The 18,043-nt window shown below is 43.6% G+C and overlaps 1 protein-coding gene across 1 annotated transcript in view; it reads left to right on the top strand.

Annotated features, from left to right (window-relative positions):
• The window catches only part of DDAH1 (dimethylarginine dimethylaminohydrolase 1), a 57,546-nt gene that overhangs the window by 34,744 nt on the left and 4,759 nt on the right, over window positions 1-18,043 (top strand). The window contains exons 2-5 of the mRNA XM_030953613.1: window positions 5,895-5,994; window positions 7,072-7,145; window positions 7,735-7,854; window positions 17,726-17,869. Of these exons, the coding sequence (XP_030809473.1) occupies window positions 5,895-5,994; window positions 7,072-7,145; window positions 7,735-7,854; window positions 17,726-17,869 (438 nt within the window). The remainder of the gene's footprint in view (window positions 1-5,894; window positions 5,995-7,071; window positions 7,146-7,734; window positions 7,855-17,725; window positions 17,870-18,043) is intronic.

Genomic DNA, 18,043 nt, shown 5'->3' with positions numbered 1-18,043 from the left:
TGGTCCCAGATCTGTCCATCTCTGTTTATAGCCTTTACTCAGAACCTTGCTGAAAAATATACTATATATGGACAGTGGCACTTTGTGAGCTCAGAGCTAATGGCTCCAGAAATAATCACCTTTGAGATTATAATAGTCTAACTTTTGCATATGTTAGGTCTGACATTTGCTTTGCACAGTTATGAATGCCTACTTAAAACACAATGAAGTAAAGTCTGAAATGCAGTATTTGTGATTTAACAAGCTGGAGAAATGGGTGGTGGATGTAAACTTTCAGGAGACAGTGCAGTGGTGTGTCTTGGACTGAGAGCCCTTTTTGTTAGAGCTGTGGTTGGTCCCTGGAGAGCTGGGCTATGAGCACAGGGAGCTGCGCTCTGCTAGCTTAGAAACCTCATTTCACCTCTGGATCATGGGATGGTCTTCTGCCCTCCGAATCCCTCTGCATCCTTTTCTTTAAGCCAGGGCTGGAGGCACCTTCCCCCTTTTATCAAGAGCTTGGAGACAAAGGCAGATCAGTCACTGCAGTCATTAGAAGATGCCTGATTTGATACCATCTACAGCCTCTGCCAAGCCCCAGCTGTGCCCCTGCCCATGGGACGTGTTGGGAGCCTGAGTGGCGCCTCACCCGTGGCCCCACCACCCAGGGGAAAAGCTGCCCTGCTCTTGGCAGGTGTGAGATGGTGGCTTGCAAAATCATTTCCCTATTTCCACTGTCTTTTGAAAAGATAATTTCCTTCTTCTGTCAATAACATAAATCCCAGAATATGGTTACTGCATAGGAGACCAGTAAATAATTTAGGAAGCAGCCTATGTTTAGAGTGCATCAAGTACTAATAAAGAGAAGGAAAAAATCCCCACACATCAGTTACAGTAATTGGTGGAAGGCACCAGTCCGAAGGGTAATGAGCTCCATTTTTAAAGCACGAGGAAATTAGATTTTTATAAATGTCAAATGCAGTTATTGTCCTCCTTCCTTGAAACAGAGCTGAGCTGGCTGGAGCCCATTGTCTCTCAATCAGCTTTGATATGGATTAGACACATCCCATCTCACACCAGGAATGTGCTTATTAGAAAAATATCTCTGCACAAAGCATACAAGCTTTAACACTCAGCCCATGTACTAATGGATACACATACAATGAAACCCAATATCACGTTACAAACCTTAAGCTGACCTGAGATAATAAGATACAGAAATCTGAAAGGTTGCAGATGAGTGCTCTCTTTGTGTGCAACATTTCTGACTACCTGGGATTTTAGTTTTCAAATAAAGGAGATAAAGTGAGGGAAGGTGACTTTTCCTCTTGGCTGCTTCTAAAAGAGCAAGCAATGTAAGTCTTCTTCATAGTGACAATGCTTGTAATCAGGTAGTGTCCAAATATTTTGTGTATTTCACTGGTGTCTCCTGGGTAACTGCGGTTCCACAGAGGACTTTTCTATTCACTGTTTTTAGTTCCTTCCCAGAAAAAAGCAAGAGGTGGTTATTTGTTTATACATCAAAGCTAGCTCTGTGAATTTGTCTTTCATTCATGATGAATGAAAATGTCACTAATATGTTTTAAGACACCACACTTCAGAAAATGGCTATCAGTTATTTGGAGAGGGTAAAGTGTGAGCAGAATAGAAGGCTTTGTAAATCAACCCCCTTTCCTACATCCCTTTTTCAAACATCTTACTTGAGGGTAACAATCACCTGTCCGTCCTTAGCTTGAGATTGCATCTCGTTCCCACTCTGTAGAAGCTCTGTTAGAAAGTAGCACAGTCCTTCCTGATGTGGGAAGGTTTAAGGATGGAGCCAAGCTTTAGAGTCCCTTTTGCAGTGATGAGATAAAGATTCAAGCTGTTTGTGTGGACTTTATCCCATGCTAACCCAGCTCTGAATGCTGCATGTGCTGTTTCCAAGGTGGGACTGTGTCAAAGACATTCCATGGACTTGCTGTGTTGGAGACCCAGCTCAGGACTGCTGCAGGATAGCTTTACAGATGCTCTGGTGGGGATCATGTCAGTCTGTGCTGTCCTCTCTACAGGAGATTCAGCAGATGGGCTGTTCAGTCCTGCCTTGTTTTTCTGGAATCCTTTATTTACAAGTGTGCTTCTTTATGGGGTTTTCTTTTCATTTGTCTTTTTAATGATGTCAAATTTTCTGTTCAGTCTTCTTCATCTCTTGTGCTTTTTTCATCTCTGCTTCAACTGATTGAAGTTTCTGGTGTTGCCTGTAGGAAAAAAAAAGAGTAATTTGAGACTTCTGTTTTACACAAGCAAGGAATATTGAAAGATATTCCTAACATGGATGTGGCAGCAGACATGCAAACAGCACTTCCCAATTAAAGTGTTTAAATTCTTAAATTTTAATTCTTAAAACTCTTAAGAATTTCTGCTGGTTGCTTGAAGTCCTTACAAAACAGTGTTCTGTAGCTTGGATCCCTGAACACTCATCATGGGAAAGTGATCCAGCTATTTATATGGCAGTCATTTTATTTGTTTAAATTAGGTTTTATAAGCTAAAATGAACCCAGCTGTTGGAGGAAAACAATGGGAGGATGTTACAAATATCTTTAAAGCCTTGGACACCATGAAGAAAATTAAACTAGTTTTCTGTGACTTTGGACAACTTCTAGTTCTGATAACTTTCCTTAATGTCTGTGCTACAGCTGCATCAACCCCTGTAAATTAAATAAAGAAACAATTCAAGACATCTCTGATACAGCCTGGTAATTAAATGGTAATCAGCAACTGGTGATTAAAACATCCATATGATTCAAATCACAAATCCAAAGTCAGCATTTACATTCCACTAGCCTCATTAGCTAGGCACTTTAGTTAATTGTGCAAGGGTTATTAGTTGGCCTTGTGGGCCAGGGATGTGGAGTGCTGCTGCCTCCCTGCCTGCCCCTCCCTGGGGGGCTCCGTGCTGCCCTTGCTCCTGCAGTGCTCGCTCTGCTCAGCACCCAGCCTGGTTTGCCGTGCTCAGGTAACAGCAGTTTTCCCACCTGCTGAAGGGAGCTCACACCCACATTGGTGACCTGTGTGTGTGTCTGTCATCGCAGCAACTGCTGCCCATCCCTGGGCACAACTCTCATCACAATTGTTGCACATTCCTGGTCCCATTAGGACTTCAGGAAGCCTTGAGGCTTGAGCCTTCCTTAAGCCTTCAGTATGTGAGGCACCTTCACCAGGTTTTGCACTTCTTGGCTCTCTCAGATGCTGTTCTGTAGTCCAGAGAAGCTTTTGTGTCTCCCCATGGCAAGTGGGTATGGTGGTTCTGTGCCACAGCAACATCCACAGCTCTGCTGATGCCTCTGCTTCTGGACACATGGTCAGGGAGGAGGGCAGGAGAGGTGTGGGGGCATGGCAGGGCAGCCCCTGGCTGGATTTCCTCTGCCAGCCCAGGCAGCTTCTGCTGGGAGCCCCTGCTCAGCAGCACATCTGCTGAAAGGGCTTTCTCTTCTTGGTGTTTTGGCTTTGGAAGCTGCTGCAGGTTGTAGATTATTTGGAGATAGGAGACCATGCAACAGGCTGGGTGAAGCTGGTTTTCCTTGTCATTTGGCCTTCTGCCTTAAATACTCCCATCTGATGGTTTTATTTTATTCTAACTACCTGTGACTGGTGTCCCATTTGGGAGTTTGCCTGTCTGCCTCATGTCAGCACAAAAGAGTGAATCTGTGTTCTTGGAATGGAACTCTACTTTTATCATGCTGCATCTCCATTACTCCATATTAAACAATTGTTTTCTTCTTTGGGTTCTATTGACTCTTATGCATGTAGCACCTGCACAGTAAAACCCGCTGGGCTTCACAGACAGAAGAAATCACTCTGCTCTCAGCATAGGGATGTTATGAAATGTTGCCATGTTTGTACAACAGCACTTTTCCAATATTAACTCAGCTGTTCCCCATTTATTTGTAAAACACCACATGGGTCCAATCCACATTATAAACCTAATTTTAAAGAATGCTGGAGGTTAAACAACAAGATTTAGAAAGTTGAAGCCTTTCTGCTAAGCCTGGAGACTCTTGAGTGCGAGGTTTCTGCCTGAAGTCATTTTAACATCAGATGAAAGACAGAGAAGCAAAAAAGAAGTGTTAATTGTAAATGGTATGCTGTAGGCTCATTCCAGGCTGCATGCCAAGGCCTTAGATGGTTCTTTGTGAATTCCTTGCTATCAGAAACCCCCTGGATACAGTTCTGAGTTGCACTATAACCCATCAGAGTTCTGCAGGTGGCACAAAGATCTGCCTCTGTCCTTCACAAGCTTTAACTGAGGCACCTACTTTAACCGTGTGCTTGTCCAGGGTTTTTTCTCTCCATTGATTGGAGAGTGACAAGATGCTACAGAAGAAGAGAAACCTCCAGAGAACAGATGAGGCTTGGATAAAGTGCTGCCCTCAGTGTATCCCACACAGACCCACATCACCTGTCCTGGCAGCCCGTGGGGACCTGCCCTTGCCTTTTGAGCCTGGCTCAGCATTAATGGGATCACTCACAAATGCCACATCGCCAAGCCATAGAAAATGAGCAGGAAAAGGTAGCTTAGGTGGATCATGTCTGTCTCTTTCCTTATTCCCTGGAGCCATCTCTGCTCTTAGGAGGGTGTTTCAGCCAAACTGTCAGCCAAACTCGTGCTGAGGCTGCCACAGTGAGAGTGAAGGACCTGTCGCCATCATATGTCCTTCCTGCTGTGGCAGGTGTAGTGTGGCAGAGCCCAGGAGTGGGTCTGCTAGGACTGCCTCTGTTGTTGTATAGTGCTGGAAGGCTAGTGTGGTGTCACTTGTTTTAGCTTCATGTGTTTTTTTCTAGAAATGCTTAATTTAGCACTTTAAATAGATGAGTGACCTGTGGGACATGCAGAATATAAAAGGAGTTCACTGTGTTTGCCATGTTTATTAATGCTTTCTGGGCACCTCTAGTTAACCATGGTGGGGACATTTCACTGAACATGCAGATGCCCCTGTGTGGGATCAGGTTCACAGGTTTCTGTGGATGAGCTCTAATTTTTATTGGCATTCTGCAAGTTATAGGTTTATGCCTTTGGTGAGTGGTTGGTTGTGTGTAGGTTCTTCTTTTGGCTTACAAGGCACCCCAGTGATGCTGTTTGAACATAGCCCCTGTTCTGGATGGCAAGTGATATGAGCCTCTATAGAAACAGATTCTGCTTTAGGCATCCTCTGCAGCCCTTAGTGGGAAAGAAGGAACCTCCTGAAGCTGCATTCCCTGCTCCTGATACAAGCTTCTTTCAGCAGGAAATAGGCTCTGACTTCCAGCCACGTGTGTGGCTCTCCACAGCGAGCAGTAAGCCCCGCAATGTATAGGCATGAAATGTCTTATAATTCTGAAACAGGGTAGCTCAAACATGCAAGGAGAACTAGTGCCTAGTAAAATTGCCAAGCCATAAGGCATTTGAACATTTACTGACTAGGGGATTTTTTTTTTCCTTTGGGCTGAAGAGGGGCTTGGGGTAGAGCTGCCACCTCCATGGCTGGCAGAGCCACCTTTTGTGTGTGAGCAGAGGGAAAGGAATGAACCTCACTCCTCTGCTGGTACTTCTTCTGGCCCAAATCTGAGGGACAAGGTTTGCAAGAGGATATTGCTGTGCAGAGGAACTGGACTTAACTCGTGCTTTGGAGCCCTTGTCTGTGCCTCCTGAATGCTGCATGGCTCCTGTGCAAAGACAAGAGCCTGATCTCTGTCCCTTGCCAACCCATCCCCCCAGACCACACAGGCCTCTGACCACAGGTGAGGATCTGTGATGGGCAGGGCCACAAAGGATCCTGCCATCCATCCTGCTAAAGGTGCATTAAAAGGCTTTATTTCTTATTAATTACATGTATTTATGGCAGCTTTTAAAAATTTTTTTCGACAGTACAATATGTCCTTAATAACTTTCTTTTAAACAGGTTGAAGCCATGAAGAGAGCACTGGAAAGTCTCAACCTTAATATAGTTGAGATGGTGGATGAAAACGCAACCTTGGATGGTGGAGATGTCTTATTTACAGGTATAATAATTACAGGGAGTGAATTTGCTGTTTACATGTTCTGACTGCCTTAAAGACTGCATGTTGTCTGATAGCAGCATAATAAAATGTCATTGCTGTGGTTTGCTGAATCTGTTGTTTGCTAAATGTCACGAAGGTTGCTGAGAGATGAGGTCTCAGTGCAGCCTTCGATATCCTGCCTAACACCTGAATAAATGTCGTAGCAGTACACACACTACAAAGAACAGCACTGTGCATACAGATTTTATTTTAGCTTGTAAAGTGCCAATAAGAAAAATGCTTTCAGTAGTCAGCTGTCTGGGGTTGTTTCATATTTCTTATTACAAGCAGCTAACGTTCACCAGACTCATTTTCAGGACTTGTAAAAGCTTGATGCAGACAATTGTCACTAGTTCAATGAATTAAATGAAAAAATAAAAATTTACTTTATCAAGGATATGGTGGAGTTGCCTGTCAGATGTCATGAGCCTTACATGCATGGTTGACTTCAAAGATGAAGATACTGCCTGTGTTTTTTATGTCATTAAACCCATTAGGCATTTTCTCCCACTGGCTGCACACAGGGTTGCTGCCTGCCCGTGCTGAATGAGCCTGTTTGTTTTGATCAGCATCACAGGAGGCTGGCTGCCTGCCTCAGAGCACCGCAGGGAAAGAAGGGTGTCCTACAGAGGCAGACCAGGGAGGGAGGCTTTCCTCAGGCAATGCAGATCCAGCACTGATTTTCTCTGGTGCTGGAGGATGCTAATGACTGCAGATCTGCCTTGAGACCAGAGGAAATCTCAAAGGGAGAGGGAAATGGTTAATCAGTCATGTACTAATCCAGCCCAGCTGTTGTCTTTCCTGACCCAATGACCACTGGAGAGATTTAGAAGAGGAAGCTATTTATGCTTCTTGTTAAATATCTCTTCTGGCAAAGGATTAATTGCTTTAGATTATCAGCTCACAATTGCAGGTTGCATTCTTTTATGCTGAATTTTCAGTTTAAATACTCAGCTTGAGAAAAGAAACATATAACATGAAAATTCTTGAAAGATTGCTCCAGAATGTCTCTAAAGCTAGTCTGCTTTTTCATTCCAGGCAGAGAATTTTTCGTAGGTCTTTCCAGGCGGACAAATCAGCGTGGTGCAGAAATTCTGGCTGACACATTTAAGGTTTGTAGATTCCTTCATGCCACAGGAAATAGAAGCTGTCATTCAGTGAACTAATTGAACAGTTGTACTGGCTAAGATGTTTGTCATACTTATGTACTTTATTTAAGACCTAATTAAAAAAACCCCAAAGGTACAAGTTGCTGAAAGGTTTGAACATCCTGTAAAGTGGTAGATGCTGAAGTTGGATCTGAAATGTGAGATTGCTGCATAACAATCAGTTGGATAGTGGGAGGCTGTTATTTTTTGAGAGCACATAAACACTCACGTTCTTCATGTTCTCATGTATCAGCCCTGTGTTCTTATTGCTGGTTCCTGGAGAGGTTTTATGTACCTACTGTTTAATTAAGCATTTTAATGTGTTTCTTTATGGTTGCAACAATAGAAATATTTGCAACACGTTCTGGATTTTATGCCAGTCTCCAAACAAGACAAGCTGGTCCAGAGAAGAGTGTCATACTTAAACAGTTGACACTGTGCCCTGGGGTTGATAATTTGCAGAGAGTAAAATTAATTATGGAATGACTCCATATAATTATGGAACTAGGACACTTAAAAAATATTTATAGCACCCTTCTTTACTCCCATACAGGATTATGCTGTCTCCACAGTCCCTGTTCATGATTCTTTGCATCTGAAGAGCTTTTGCAGCATGGCTGGACCAAACTTGATTGCTATCGGATCAAGTGAAGCTGCACAGAAAGCCCTCAAGGTAAAGCACCTAAGAAATTATTCTAAACAGCACATCTCTTTCTGGTCTTTTTAAAATATCTGCTTAAGGATGCTGGAATTTTAAAATACATATAGATCAATGAAAGAGGTAACAACCACTTCCTGTTAGGGTCTCCTGTGTGTGCAAACCAAAAAGAAAGTCTGTCTCAGGCAAGAGAATGGTGATGTTGATTTAACTTCATTTATCTGAAGGAAATAAACAGAATATGCAGGTTATTATTTACAGCTTTTTAGATTAAAAATTTGATAATTTGGTGTTAAAAGGGAGGAAGGAGATATAGTCAGACCAGTAGAGATATTTACTTCGGATGTTGCCATGAGGAAACTTGTCTTCTAGAATTCACAGAGGGGAAGTAAAGGTTCTGTCATGAAAGAAGGAGGAAGAGGCCCTACACTTGTATAGAGTGTTTATAAACATGAGCAAAATTCAACGACAATACTGGTTGCTCAGTGCTGCAATTTGAATTTGAGCCAGGGCTAATCTGAGAACTCATCAGTTTGATTAAACCTTTCTGCACGGCTCGGCTAATCATGTTAGCATCAATTTAGCTATTGTAACCAAAACCATTTTTTGTCTAACTTGATCAAATATTGCTGGTAACTAACCATCAAGTAAACACCAGCATTAATCAAGGTAAAGTAATAAGCAGATACATTTTTAAAAGAACATGATAATTAACAAGATAATCTAGCAGTCTCTGATTGTTGGTGGATATATTTTTAAAAATAAATCAGCTGTCAGCTTTCAGTATGTTTCTCTGCACTGGCCATTTAGCAGCACATTTGCATGTGTCTGAGGATAATGTTTGCTCACACCCTGCCAGCTGAGGTTGGGGATTCTGGGCTGGAGCAGGGTTTTGTCCCATGGCATGTGCTCTTCTCATGCTCCTGTAGAGCTGACAGGTTACATCAGGCAGCCATGTCACAGCAACATATGGAGTTACCCAGCACATGTTCCAGTGAGTTGGATCTGGCTGTTTGTCCAGGAGTCTAAATCTCCTATGAGAAACTATTGGCAAACAAATGGGTAAATTGTCTGTCTTGGAAATGATGGCATTTTCAGTGCTGCTGATCACCAGCTTCCCCTAACATTTGAATTCTTGCTTTCTGACAATGTATTTGTATTTGTTTGTTTGCCACCAAAGCAAAAAAACTTCAGTTGGCAGTCGGCTTCTTGCAGTCTTGTGGAAATGCAAGCGCAAGAGGATCTTGGAGGAACTGACACTTGGAATTAAAAGCTGTTCCCTGGATTTCAGCAGATGAGCTGAGCTGTAGCAGTGCTGTCAGCTGTTCTGTTACCCAGCAGAGTCTGTGGCAGTACAGTCCCCTGAGCTCCTGCCGAGTCTGTTGCCTGGCACAGCCCAGCATGCCCCTCCTTTATTGTAATAGCTTGTTTTTTTAAACTCCTCCTTCATGTTGCCATTTTTTGTGACTGGAAATGCAGTCATACAAGCAAGATGATTGAGCTGTCTTTAACCATCTCTGGTGACTGAGTTGTTTTCACATGTCATGTTAGGCAGTTGCTTCTAGTGAACTGCTACATCATGCTACTCTAACATTTTACATTTAAAACAGGATTTATCTGCTTACATTCTTGTTTGAAATAGAAATTTTTCTTGACTGTTCTAACTGCTGCAACTTCTGTATCCTTACAGTACTTTAAAAATAGGAAAAGAAATTGCATCTGGTGCTCACATATGGCCAAGTGCAATTGATCTTGGGTTCAGTGCAGTATGTGTAATGTAAAGCTCTGCAAGTGAGCTGGGAAATGAATCCACAGAGTTTAGGATAATAGACCACATGCTAGAAGCAGATAATAAATCAGAAATGACATTTTAACCATTAAATCCTCTTCAGGTTTTGGCAAGTGTAGTGTATTTATTTGGACTGCAGCTGAAAAGTGGCACTTGAGGAAACTTGGTGAAAGAAAGAGACAGATGAAGTGCAGAAAGTACCAGGGCCTCTGGTGACTATCACATCTGAAACTTTAACTTCCCTCTGCTGTTTTCAGCATGCATTTAATTCCTTCTTGTAGTTAAACCTGTTTATAATTCCATACATGTAATTCCACATTTGAACATCAGCCATGGCTGTTGAGAGGATGAAGCCTGGGATTATTTCTCAGGTCCCTTGGTGAAGCCAGGATTTCCTGTAAACATGTCACCTTTGGGCTCTGATCAGGCACTGCCAGAGTTGCTGACCTTTCCTGTGAACGTGAATGAGGACAGATTTGGGCTGTGACAGTGCCAGTCCCAGTGTAGGGAGTTGATGTGGCAGTGTTGCAGGTGAGCACCCTGCACCACTTTTTCCCCAACAAGGGACACAGCCCTGGGGTCTTGCTGGGACAGCACAAGGGCAGGAACTGGCCCAGGACATAATCCAGTTCAGGTTCCAGCAGCAAAGGCAAAAGCTAGGCAAGGTGACAATGGGAACTGTGACACAGCATCTGTTGCACACTCCTTTCTGTATTCTCTTGGTCTGTACCAAATCCAGAAGAGGCACATTTGTGGCTGTTTGTATTGGTTGATACAGAGCACAGTTTCCCTCCTCTTTGTGATGAGTGAAGATTGGACAGCAGCAGATGATTGTGGACAGTCCTTGATCAGACCATCTCTGTCACCCTTTAGATAACTCGTTAGTAATCCCAAAGTATCTGAGGGTCACACATGTTGTTCCTGGCTTTGACAAGCTCAACTATTCCCTTGCAAGCAGTGTGGATTGTATCTGTAGCAAGCTCCTACTAAAGAAGTTGTTATCTCACTGTTGAGAAATGAGTCTGTCCTTTGGGTAGGCTCTGATGGCAGGCATTGACCAAAAGAGCAGCCCTGGGGTGTCCCCACAGGACTGGCAGGGAAAGCCTTGGTGGGAATGCACTGCTCTGGGGTAATGCAGGGCGAGGGGGGATCACGGATGGATCTTGGCAGGGAGGGCACTCATCCCTCCATATGGCCTGGGCTCAGTCCTGCAGTCAGCTGAGTCTGGCATATTTCCTCTGAGATCTGGAATAATGTAGTGGCATGTGAAACATCTGGGATTTCAGTTGGTCACTTGAGAGGAGTGTGTGCTAATTCAGAGGCACTGTGGCTGTGGCAGATGTCAGGCCTGAGCAGCGCTGCCAGTCAGGGTGCAAGGCAGAGCAGGGGATGCAGCTGATAGTGTAACCCCTCATGTCCCCTCACAGACTTGTCCCAGCAGGACCCAGAGCAGTGGTCACATCTGCACTTTGGTGCTGGTCCTTGGTATCTTGGACTCCAGCCTCATTTTTCAATGGGATTTCTTTATGGTCAGGACTCTGTTGGAATATCTGCAGTAGTGCAATGCCATGACTCTAGCAATATACCTTTCTTTTTTCCTCCTGCTTTCAAAAAAAGCTTGGACATGATTGTCCTGCCTTGTTCTTGACTCTCTCATTCAGTATCTTCTGTTGGGAGCGGAGCTGCTCATTCTTCCCCTAAATTATTCCCTGGGGGATGCTATTGATAATGCAGCTGTTTTGACAGTGATCAAGGGAGGCTTATCAAAACCACATCTTAAGGATAATATAGAAAGGAGTCTCTTTTGGGTAACTATGCCCTTGGTCTGTGTCCAAGCTGTGATCAGAGCAGAGCTTTTAAAGACTCGAGCACAAGGAGTTGTTCTCGCATTGGCAGTTGCCCCCATTCCTTTGATTAAATGCCTTTTGTTCTTACTCTGTCTTGTGTAACTGAAGTCTCTGCAATGTGCCAGCTTTTGAAGAGCTGAATAGTGTTTCCCTGCATGACAGGAGGGTTATAGTGCCTGGATAGAGCAGAGGGGTTCCCAGCTCTGCCACAGAAATGCCTCCAGACACCTAAGGGAGAACTTCATCTCTCTGGTGTTCTTAGAAAACAGTCTGTACTGCCATGCAGCAGGAAAAGGCTCAGCTAAGTCTGCTTTTCCTATTGTCTGTATAGCAACTGTCTTTTCTAGTAATGCACAAGTTTGCATGAAAACATTATCTCTTCTTCCTTAAGAATTCATCATTTGTGCCTCTGCTTATTCCCCACATGAAGTCATAATCCTCTATTTATGCTATCACAATGGGTTGCTGTGGAAATCATTACTAATATTAATAACCCAAAGAAGATGACATCAGGTAGGGAATTAGCAGAAAGTGCAGATGAATGCTGACTTTTTTGTAATGTGGGAACAAAGAAAGGTTAGTGAAATACAAAGAAGTGTTGAGAACTTTCCCCTTTAAGCTAAACATTAAAAAATGAGACTTTGCTTCTCTCAGCCTTGTAGATAGGAAAATTAATCAATTTATAATCAATCAACACATGAATCAACTTATAAATTTCTATGTACTTTCCTTTATCTCCTTCTGATTCTTCATTACTTTATGAATTAGGGGCCCATATCATCTCAGAGGATGTAGGTCTTCACTGAGTGCCAGATGACCTCCTACCTTAAAAAGTCAACTTGTTGTGTTTCACTTTGAATTAATTTTAGATGATGTAATAGCCACTGCACTTATCTGAGTGCTAGTGCTATTCAGTTTGCATATGTGCAGAAGAATCTTTGGAATATAAAGACTCAAAAGTGTATATTTATATACTAGAGATTATTGTATGAATCAGTTTTGTTTGTTTTTTGTTTTTAAAGGGTGAGGAAAGTATCCCTTTCAGTACATGTTCTTCCTCACCAGTAAGGCTGTCAGGCACGGGAGCTGGGTCAGAGGCTGACTGAGGAGGTGTCGTGTGCTTTGCGTAAATGGGGACTCACGTTTCTGTTCTTTGCTTCTTTTTTTCCCTTTAACCATTCTCTCCCTGGGTTCCTGTTCCAAATGACAGGATGTTCGTGCTCCTGCCTTCTCCACTGAAAACAACAGCCCACGTAATCCGCTTCCTTTGCTCCTTCTCAGGCCGTGGTTTCCCTTTGCATGGTCCTTGGCAGAGCTGGCAGGCAGGTGACAGTGTGGCCATGAGGGATGGTGGCTCAGAGGGGCAGGGCAGTGCAGGTGTGCACATGAATGACACTCAGTGCCCATCACATCTGTGGTGATGCAAAAGGCATCCTGTGCCAGGAAAAGCCGAGGAGCAGGGTGGGAGAGGCTGCTTAAAAGAACTCTTGCTTCTGGAAAACATGACTGAGAGGGTGCAGCAGGGAGGCAGAGCCCAAAGCCCAGCTGCTGGGACCGTGGGTGTTAGGCAGAAATGAAAGCAGCACTCTGGCCATGGATGGACTAAGAAATCTGGCGTGCTGACCATGGCAGACCAGGGCACTGCTGGCTTCACAGAGATCCTCAGTGTGGTTTGTGTCTGTAGGTCTGGGCTGTCCTGTCCTGGATCTCTGTCAGACTTCTTGGAGCCTGACAAGAAGGCTTAGATCATTCTCCTTTGATTTATGCTGCTCACAGTGGCTGTGATGGCCCCTTCCTACTGAATCTACTACGCTGTTGTCTCTTCTGCCTGTCTGCATGTCAGGGGGGACACTCCTGATAGAACTTGACATTCCAGCAAGGTTGGTGGCTTTTCCAGCTCTGCTCTTCTGTCCCCTCTGGCCAGCCTAGCCAAGGGTTTCATGGTCACTGCTTTGTTTAAGGAAACTCTGAGAAGCTGCTGAGTCCCTGTACGAGGCACACAGCACTGTGGCACAGCTCATCAGCTCCACTCTGTCCTGCGCTTTATTGCGTTGAACCCAAAGGCTGCTGCTTTCTCTCTCCAGTGCCAATTGTTTCTCTAAATATGAAGAAATGAGGAAGAAACTCAAAGGACTATCAGGGCAATAAATCAGTGAATGAATTTTGGTTTCAGTGTAAAGTGATGTGCAGCTGGTATCACTCTGTATGACAGCTGATGAGTTGAGGTCCTGGAAACCATGCACCAAATCTTGGTCACCTCCACTCCCTATGTTGGGATGCAAAAGTGGGTACCTCTCACCTGAGACTGGAGACAACCTACCATGCAGCACTAAAAAAGCTCTCCCGGGTGTTGTGAGAATTTTCAAAAAGCAGATTTGGCAATCAGCAGTATTTTCCATTTGCAAGCACTAATTTACCTTTCTCAGCCATCCCTCCAGATGGCAGTGGACTGGTCAGGTGCCTGTCCTCATCTTTTGCCTTTGCTGCATAATGGCATAGCCTGACACTGTTCCCAGATAAGTGAGAAGAGAAACATGTTGACCTTCCAAACTCCCATCCAGCCTATTGCTGTTATTCTTCTCAGCAGTTTTATTTACCCTGCACCACAAAAATACTTCGTTTTTGTCATTGTAGGTGAAAGCTTGACATAGTGTAATCTTTTCTCACACCTTTCATTCTCTTGTATCCTAGGCCAAAGGTTGCTTAAGCATCAGTGTCAAATGGGCTGAAGTTTAATGTGCTTGGAAAGAAAGAAAAGAAGGTGGGATAGAAAAATTATCTTAAATAGTTTGATGTGACTAGTTTTCTTTTAAGAATACTTTGACTTGAAGGATTTAAGAAAAGATAGCTGAAAGCTGGTGAGGGAATGATCCCATGGGTGTAGCTCCATTTGAGCTTAGGTTTGATTTTTCTTTTAAGTGTTGGCAATCAGGAAAACAGTGGCTAATCAATACAAACATCAAACCATGAAAATCTAGGCTTCTCTGTCAGCATCACACAGGCATTTTTAAGGATGGTGCTCAATGCCCTGTTAGCAAGAAGAACATTCAGTGTACGTTTGGTTCTGCTTGTGGGGAGTTGGGGATAAAAGTGTGCATTGCAGGTGGGTTTGGTTGCTCTCTGTCCTACAGCAATCTGGATGTGAGTAGGTCCCAGAGTAAGAAGGCAGCAGGGCTCAGACTGGGGCCCTCCTCATGGAGGGGGAACATTTGTAGCTAGGCTTGGCCTCTTTTCAAAGTGCATGCAGTCATCTGAGTTCTGTCAGAGATAATGGACCTGAAACACATGCACTTTTTCCTTCATGTATAATGCTGCTTCATAGTTAGGATTATTTAGCTTATCCATTACCTCAGTTGTCTGAGGACACACTGTAAAAAAACTATAGAGAAGGCATTTTAGGCTATGTGGATGACTTCAACATAAGGAAAGCATGACTAAGGGCTGAGAGAATGTGCAGTGAAAATTACCCTCTTTAGGCTGAAGAAAATTCCCAGAAAAACGAGGCACGTGGGAAATGCCTGGCTCTTAACATAGCTGGTTGTACAACGTTTGTGGACAGAAAGCCAGCCCTCTATATATAAATGCATCATATTTTGGGATGTATCTGATAGAAAATACAATCAAAGGACCTTGCTTTTATCTCCTTTTCTCTGCCCTGGAGTCAATCTGGCCAGTCACATGTACTTAATGACTTCACGTAATGGAAATACAGAAAACCACATGGGTTTGCAAAGTGCCCTGATTGTGTCGTATTGGTGCTTTTCTGCTGCATCCAGAGCCTCCCTGTAGGGCAGGTTTGGGGTGTTATTGCCTGGGCACTCTCTCAAGTAAGTGGTTTTTGAAATTTTACTGCAACAGTCAGGCATAGTTATAACAGCGATGAAAGCTTGCAAATATGATTTCCTTTTTATCTTAAGAGCTGAGGAAGAGAGTAATCTTGTGTTGTCAAACCTCCAGTTAGTAATAAAAGCTTTCTTGTGGTGTTGTTCCAGCTAGCTGAGATCCCAGTCCCACTATCACAGCTGTGTCATCAAACTCCTGTGCTGCTTTGTCTCACTTTCTCACTCAGGTTTTCTGATTTGTTTCTGAACTAATTCAGCCACCGTTTGTGTGCTTTTTAATACTGAAAACAATCCTTTTAATGTGCCCTTGGCATCTTCTCCCAGCCTCCCCAAAGCTGGTCCTTGAGGCACCAGGGCCCTGCCACTTGTCCTTTTTTTCTGCTTGCTGGTGTACTTCCCACTTCAGCATTTTGCAGAAGCAAATGAATGGGAGACTTGTCTTTACCCTTCTGCTTAAGAATTCTTTAATAATTTCATATGGAAGCATTTCACAGTTATTCACAATGTATTTCTGATCTTCCTACAGAAGACGTACAATATCAGAATTCTGTTTCCAACAAGGAGTGGAGAAAGAACAGCTGCTTAGAAGCTTAGTGAAATCCAGACACAGTGGCTTTTCTTCTAGTGATACATGTATTTTAGTGCAGATTTAATAAATGTTTCCTTAGTCAAGACTTAAAAACATTGTATAGGAAGGAAAAGGGAAGCTGCAGGTAGAGAACATGTCTGCTGACTCTGGTTCCCAGGTAGAAGAGCCACACTAGGGCTCTTCTAGGGCAGGACATCTGCAACATCAAGGAAAGCAGAATAAAACTCATCTTGGCAACATAACAGAAGCAAAATTATAAAAAAGAAAATCAACCGTGCTAAGCATATGAAAATACAAAATTACATCTGGTGAAGTAAAGGTGCAAGGATTTTTGCCCAGAGAAACGCATTAACCTTTTATGGAGGTAGATGTGTCCTTGGGAACTTGGGAGAGTTTCATAACATGAGAAGGAACAAGAAATGACAATCTGATAACACTTCCTCAAGAATGCATGGCATTCTTTGTTGAGAGTTTCATGTTCTCCACGGGATGTGGATGACTCAGGCTAGAACATGAAAAATGTGGACCTGTAAAGGAATTACTTACCATAGTTGCAGGCAAGCATGAGTTCTTTGTTGCTTCTCAGTATGTTGTGTAGACCCTGTTATGAATCAGCTACATTTCCTTAGTAGTATTTCTTTAATGAATGAGAAGTAGTACAGATGAGTGACCTTGGAAGCAATTAATGACAAACTTAACTGTGCCTAAAATTGAAGTCTGCTTTCTGCTGTGTGATCTAAATCTCTGGGTTCTCCCTGAGAGGGGAATTTAGTTGAAAAATGTTGTTAACAAAAGACCAGGTTTTTCTAAAGATAATATTAGTGTGAATATTTTAAGCTGAAAAAAACCCTTTTTCTTTCTCTTTGCGTCTTTGCATGTATGTGCAGTGTATGTGGGAACACAGGTGGGCTGGAGGAGAAATGGAAGCACTTGCAGTTTGCTTAGGCTTTCAGTAGGACCAAAGTTTTGGACTTTGACCCTTGTTCAGTTCTGTATTATTCTTGGTCTCTCTGAGGCTGAAGCTGATGTAAAGCTGGAATGCTACAACTGGGAACCAGGCATCTCGTCTTCAGGCTTTTCCCATCCTTACTAAAATGGATCTGATCCAAACCATGGGATTGCATGCTTGTCATGTCCTGAAAGTCTCTGTCTCTGAAATTCCAGCCAGCCAGGGTCTACATTTGTGTATGAGCCTTATATTTATACCCAAACCTCTGCAGGCCAGCAGCTCTCCTGTTGCAAGGCAGGCATTGTGCTGTCCCCCTGGGAACGAGGATTAGGCAGACCAGACGTGCCTGCCCCCTCCCCAGCACAGGTGCTTAGTGAAAGAGTAACTGCCTGCAAGGCAGAACAGAGGTCCTTGAAAAGAATTGAGATTGGGCTGATATCCAAGCTGGGAACCATTCCTGTCCTGTTTGGTTTAATTCATACTCATTACATAAATACTGAACAATGGTTGCTATTTTTTTATAGGTGCTGAGCACCTCTAGTCTCAATCAGTGTCAGGAGCAGTTTTGCATACTCAGTGTGCAATCCTTGAGGAAAAGACTCCTCAGAGGATGCTTACCAAGTGCCCTGCTTAATGCTGCTTCTTGCAAGAGCCATTGCACAAAGGTTTTCTATGGCTCTTTTCAGTTAGGTTTAGTAGATTCTTCCATAAAGGCAGAGATAAAAGGAAATATCTGCACTTGCTGCATAACAAAATGGCCCTTGACTGCCTTGGCAATCGCAATTAGCTATTTCTGAAGATTCTGTTCTCCCATTACTTTGGGATTGCTAATGTGTTTGATCTAAATAGCTGCACTTTGTCTCCTGGCAGACCATGCAGCAGATGAGCGACCACCGCTACGACAAGCTGACAGTGCCTGACGATGCCGCAGCAAACTGCATCTACCTGAACATCCCCAGCAAGGGGCACGTGCTGCTGCACCGCGCACCCGAGGAGTACCCAGAGAGTGCCAAGGTGAGGGCCACCCCTGGCTGCCAGCCAGGCCCCAGCAGCTCCCTGCTGCAGGGATGGGTGTGAATGCCACAGCCGGAAGGCCACGTGTGTTGCTCTGATTTTTTAAGATTTTCTAAGCCTTTTGATGTTTACATTCTTGTAGCAAACTTTCTCACACACTTTCTGTAAATAACT

Source organism: Camarhynchus parvulus, chromosome 8 (genome assembly GCF_901933205.1).
Source record: "Camarhynchus parvulus chromosome 8, STF_HiC, whole genome shotgun sequence".
Classification (NCBI taxonomy): domain Eukaryota; kingdom Metazoa; phylum Chordata; class Aves; order Passeriformes; family Thraupidae; genus Camarhynchus; species Camarhynchus parvulus.
Note: the sequence above shows the minus strand (reverse complement) of the source record. Positions and strands in the feature narration are given on the sequence as shown.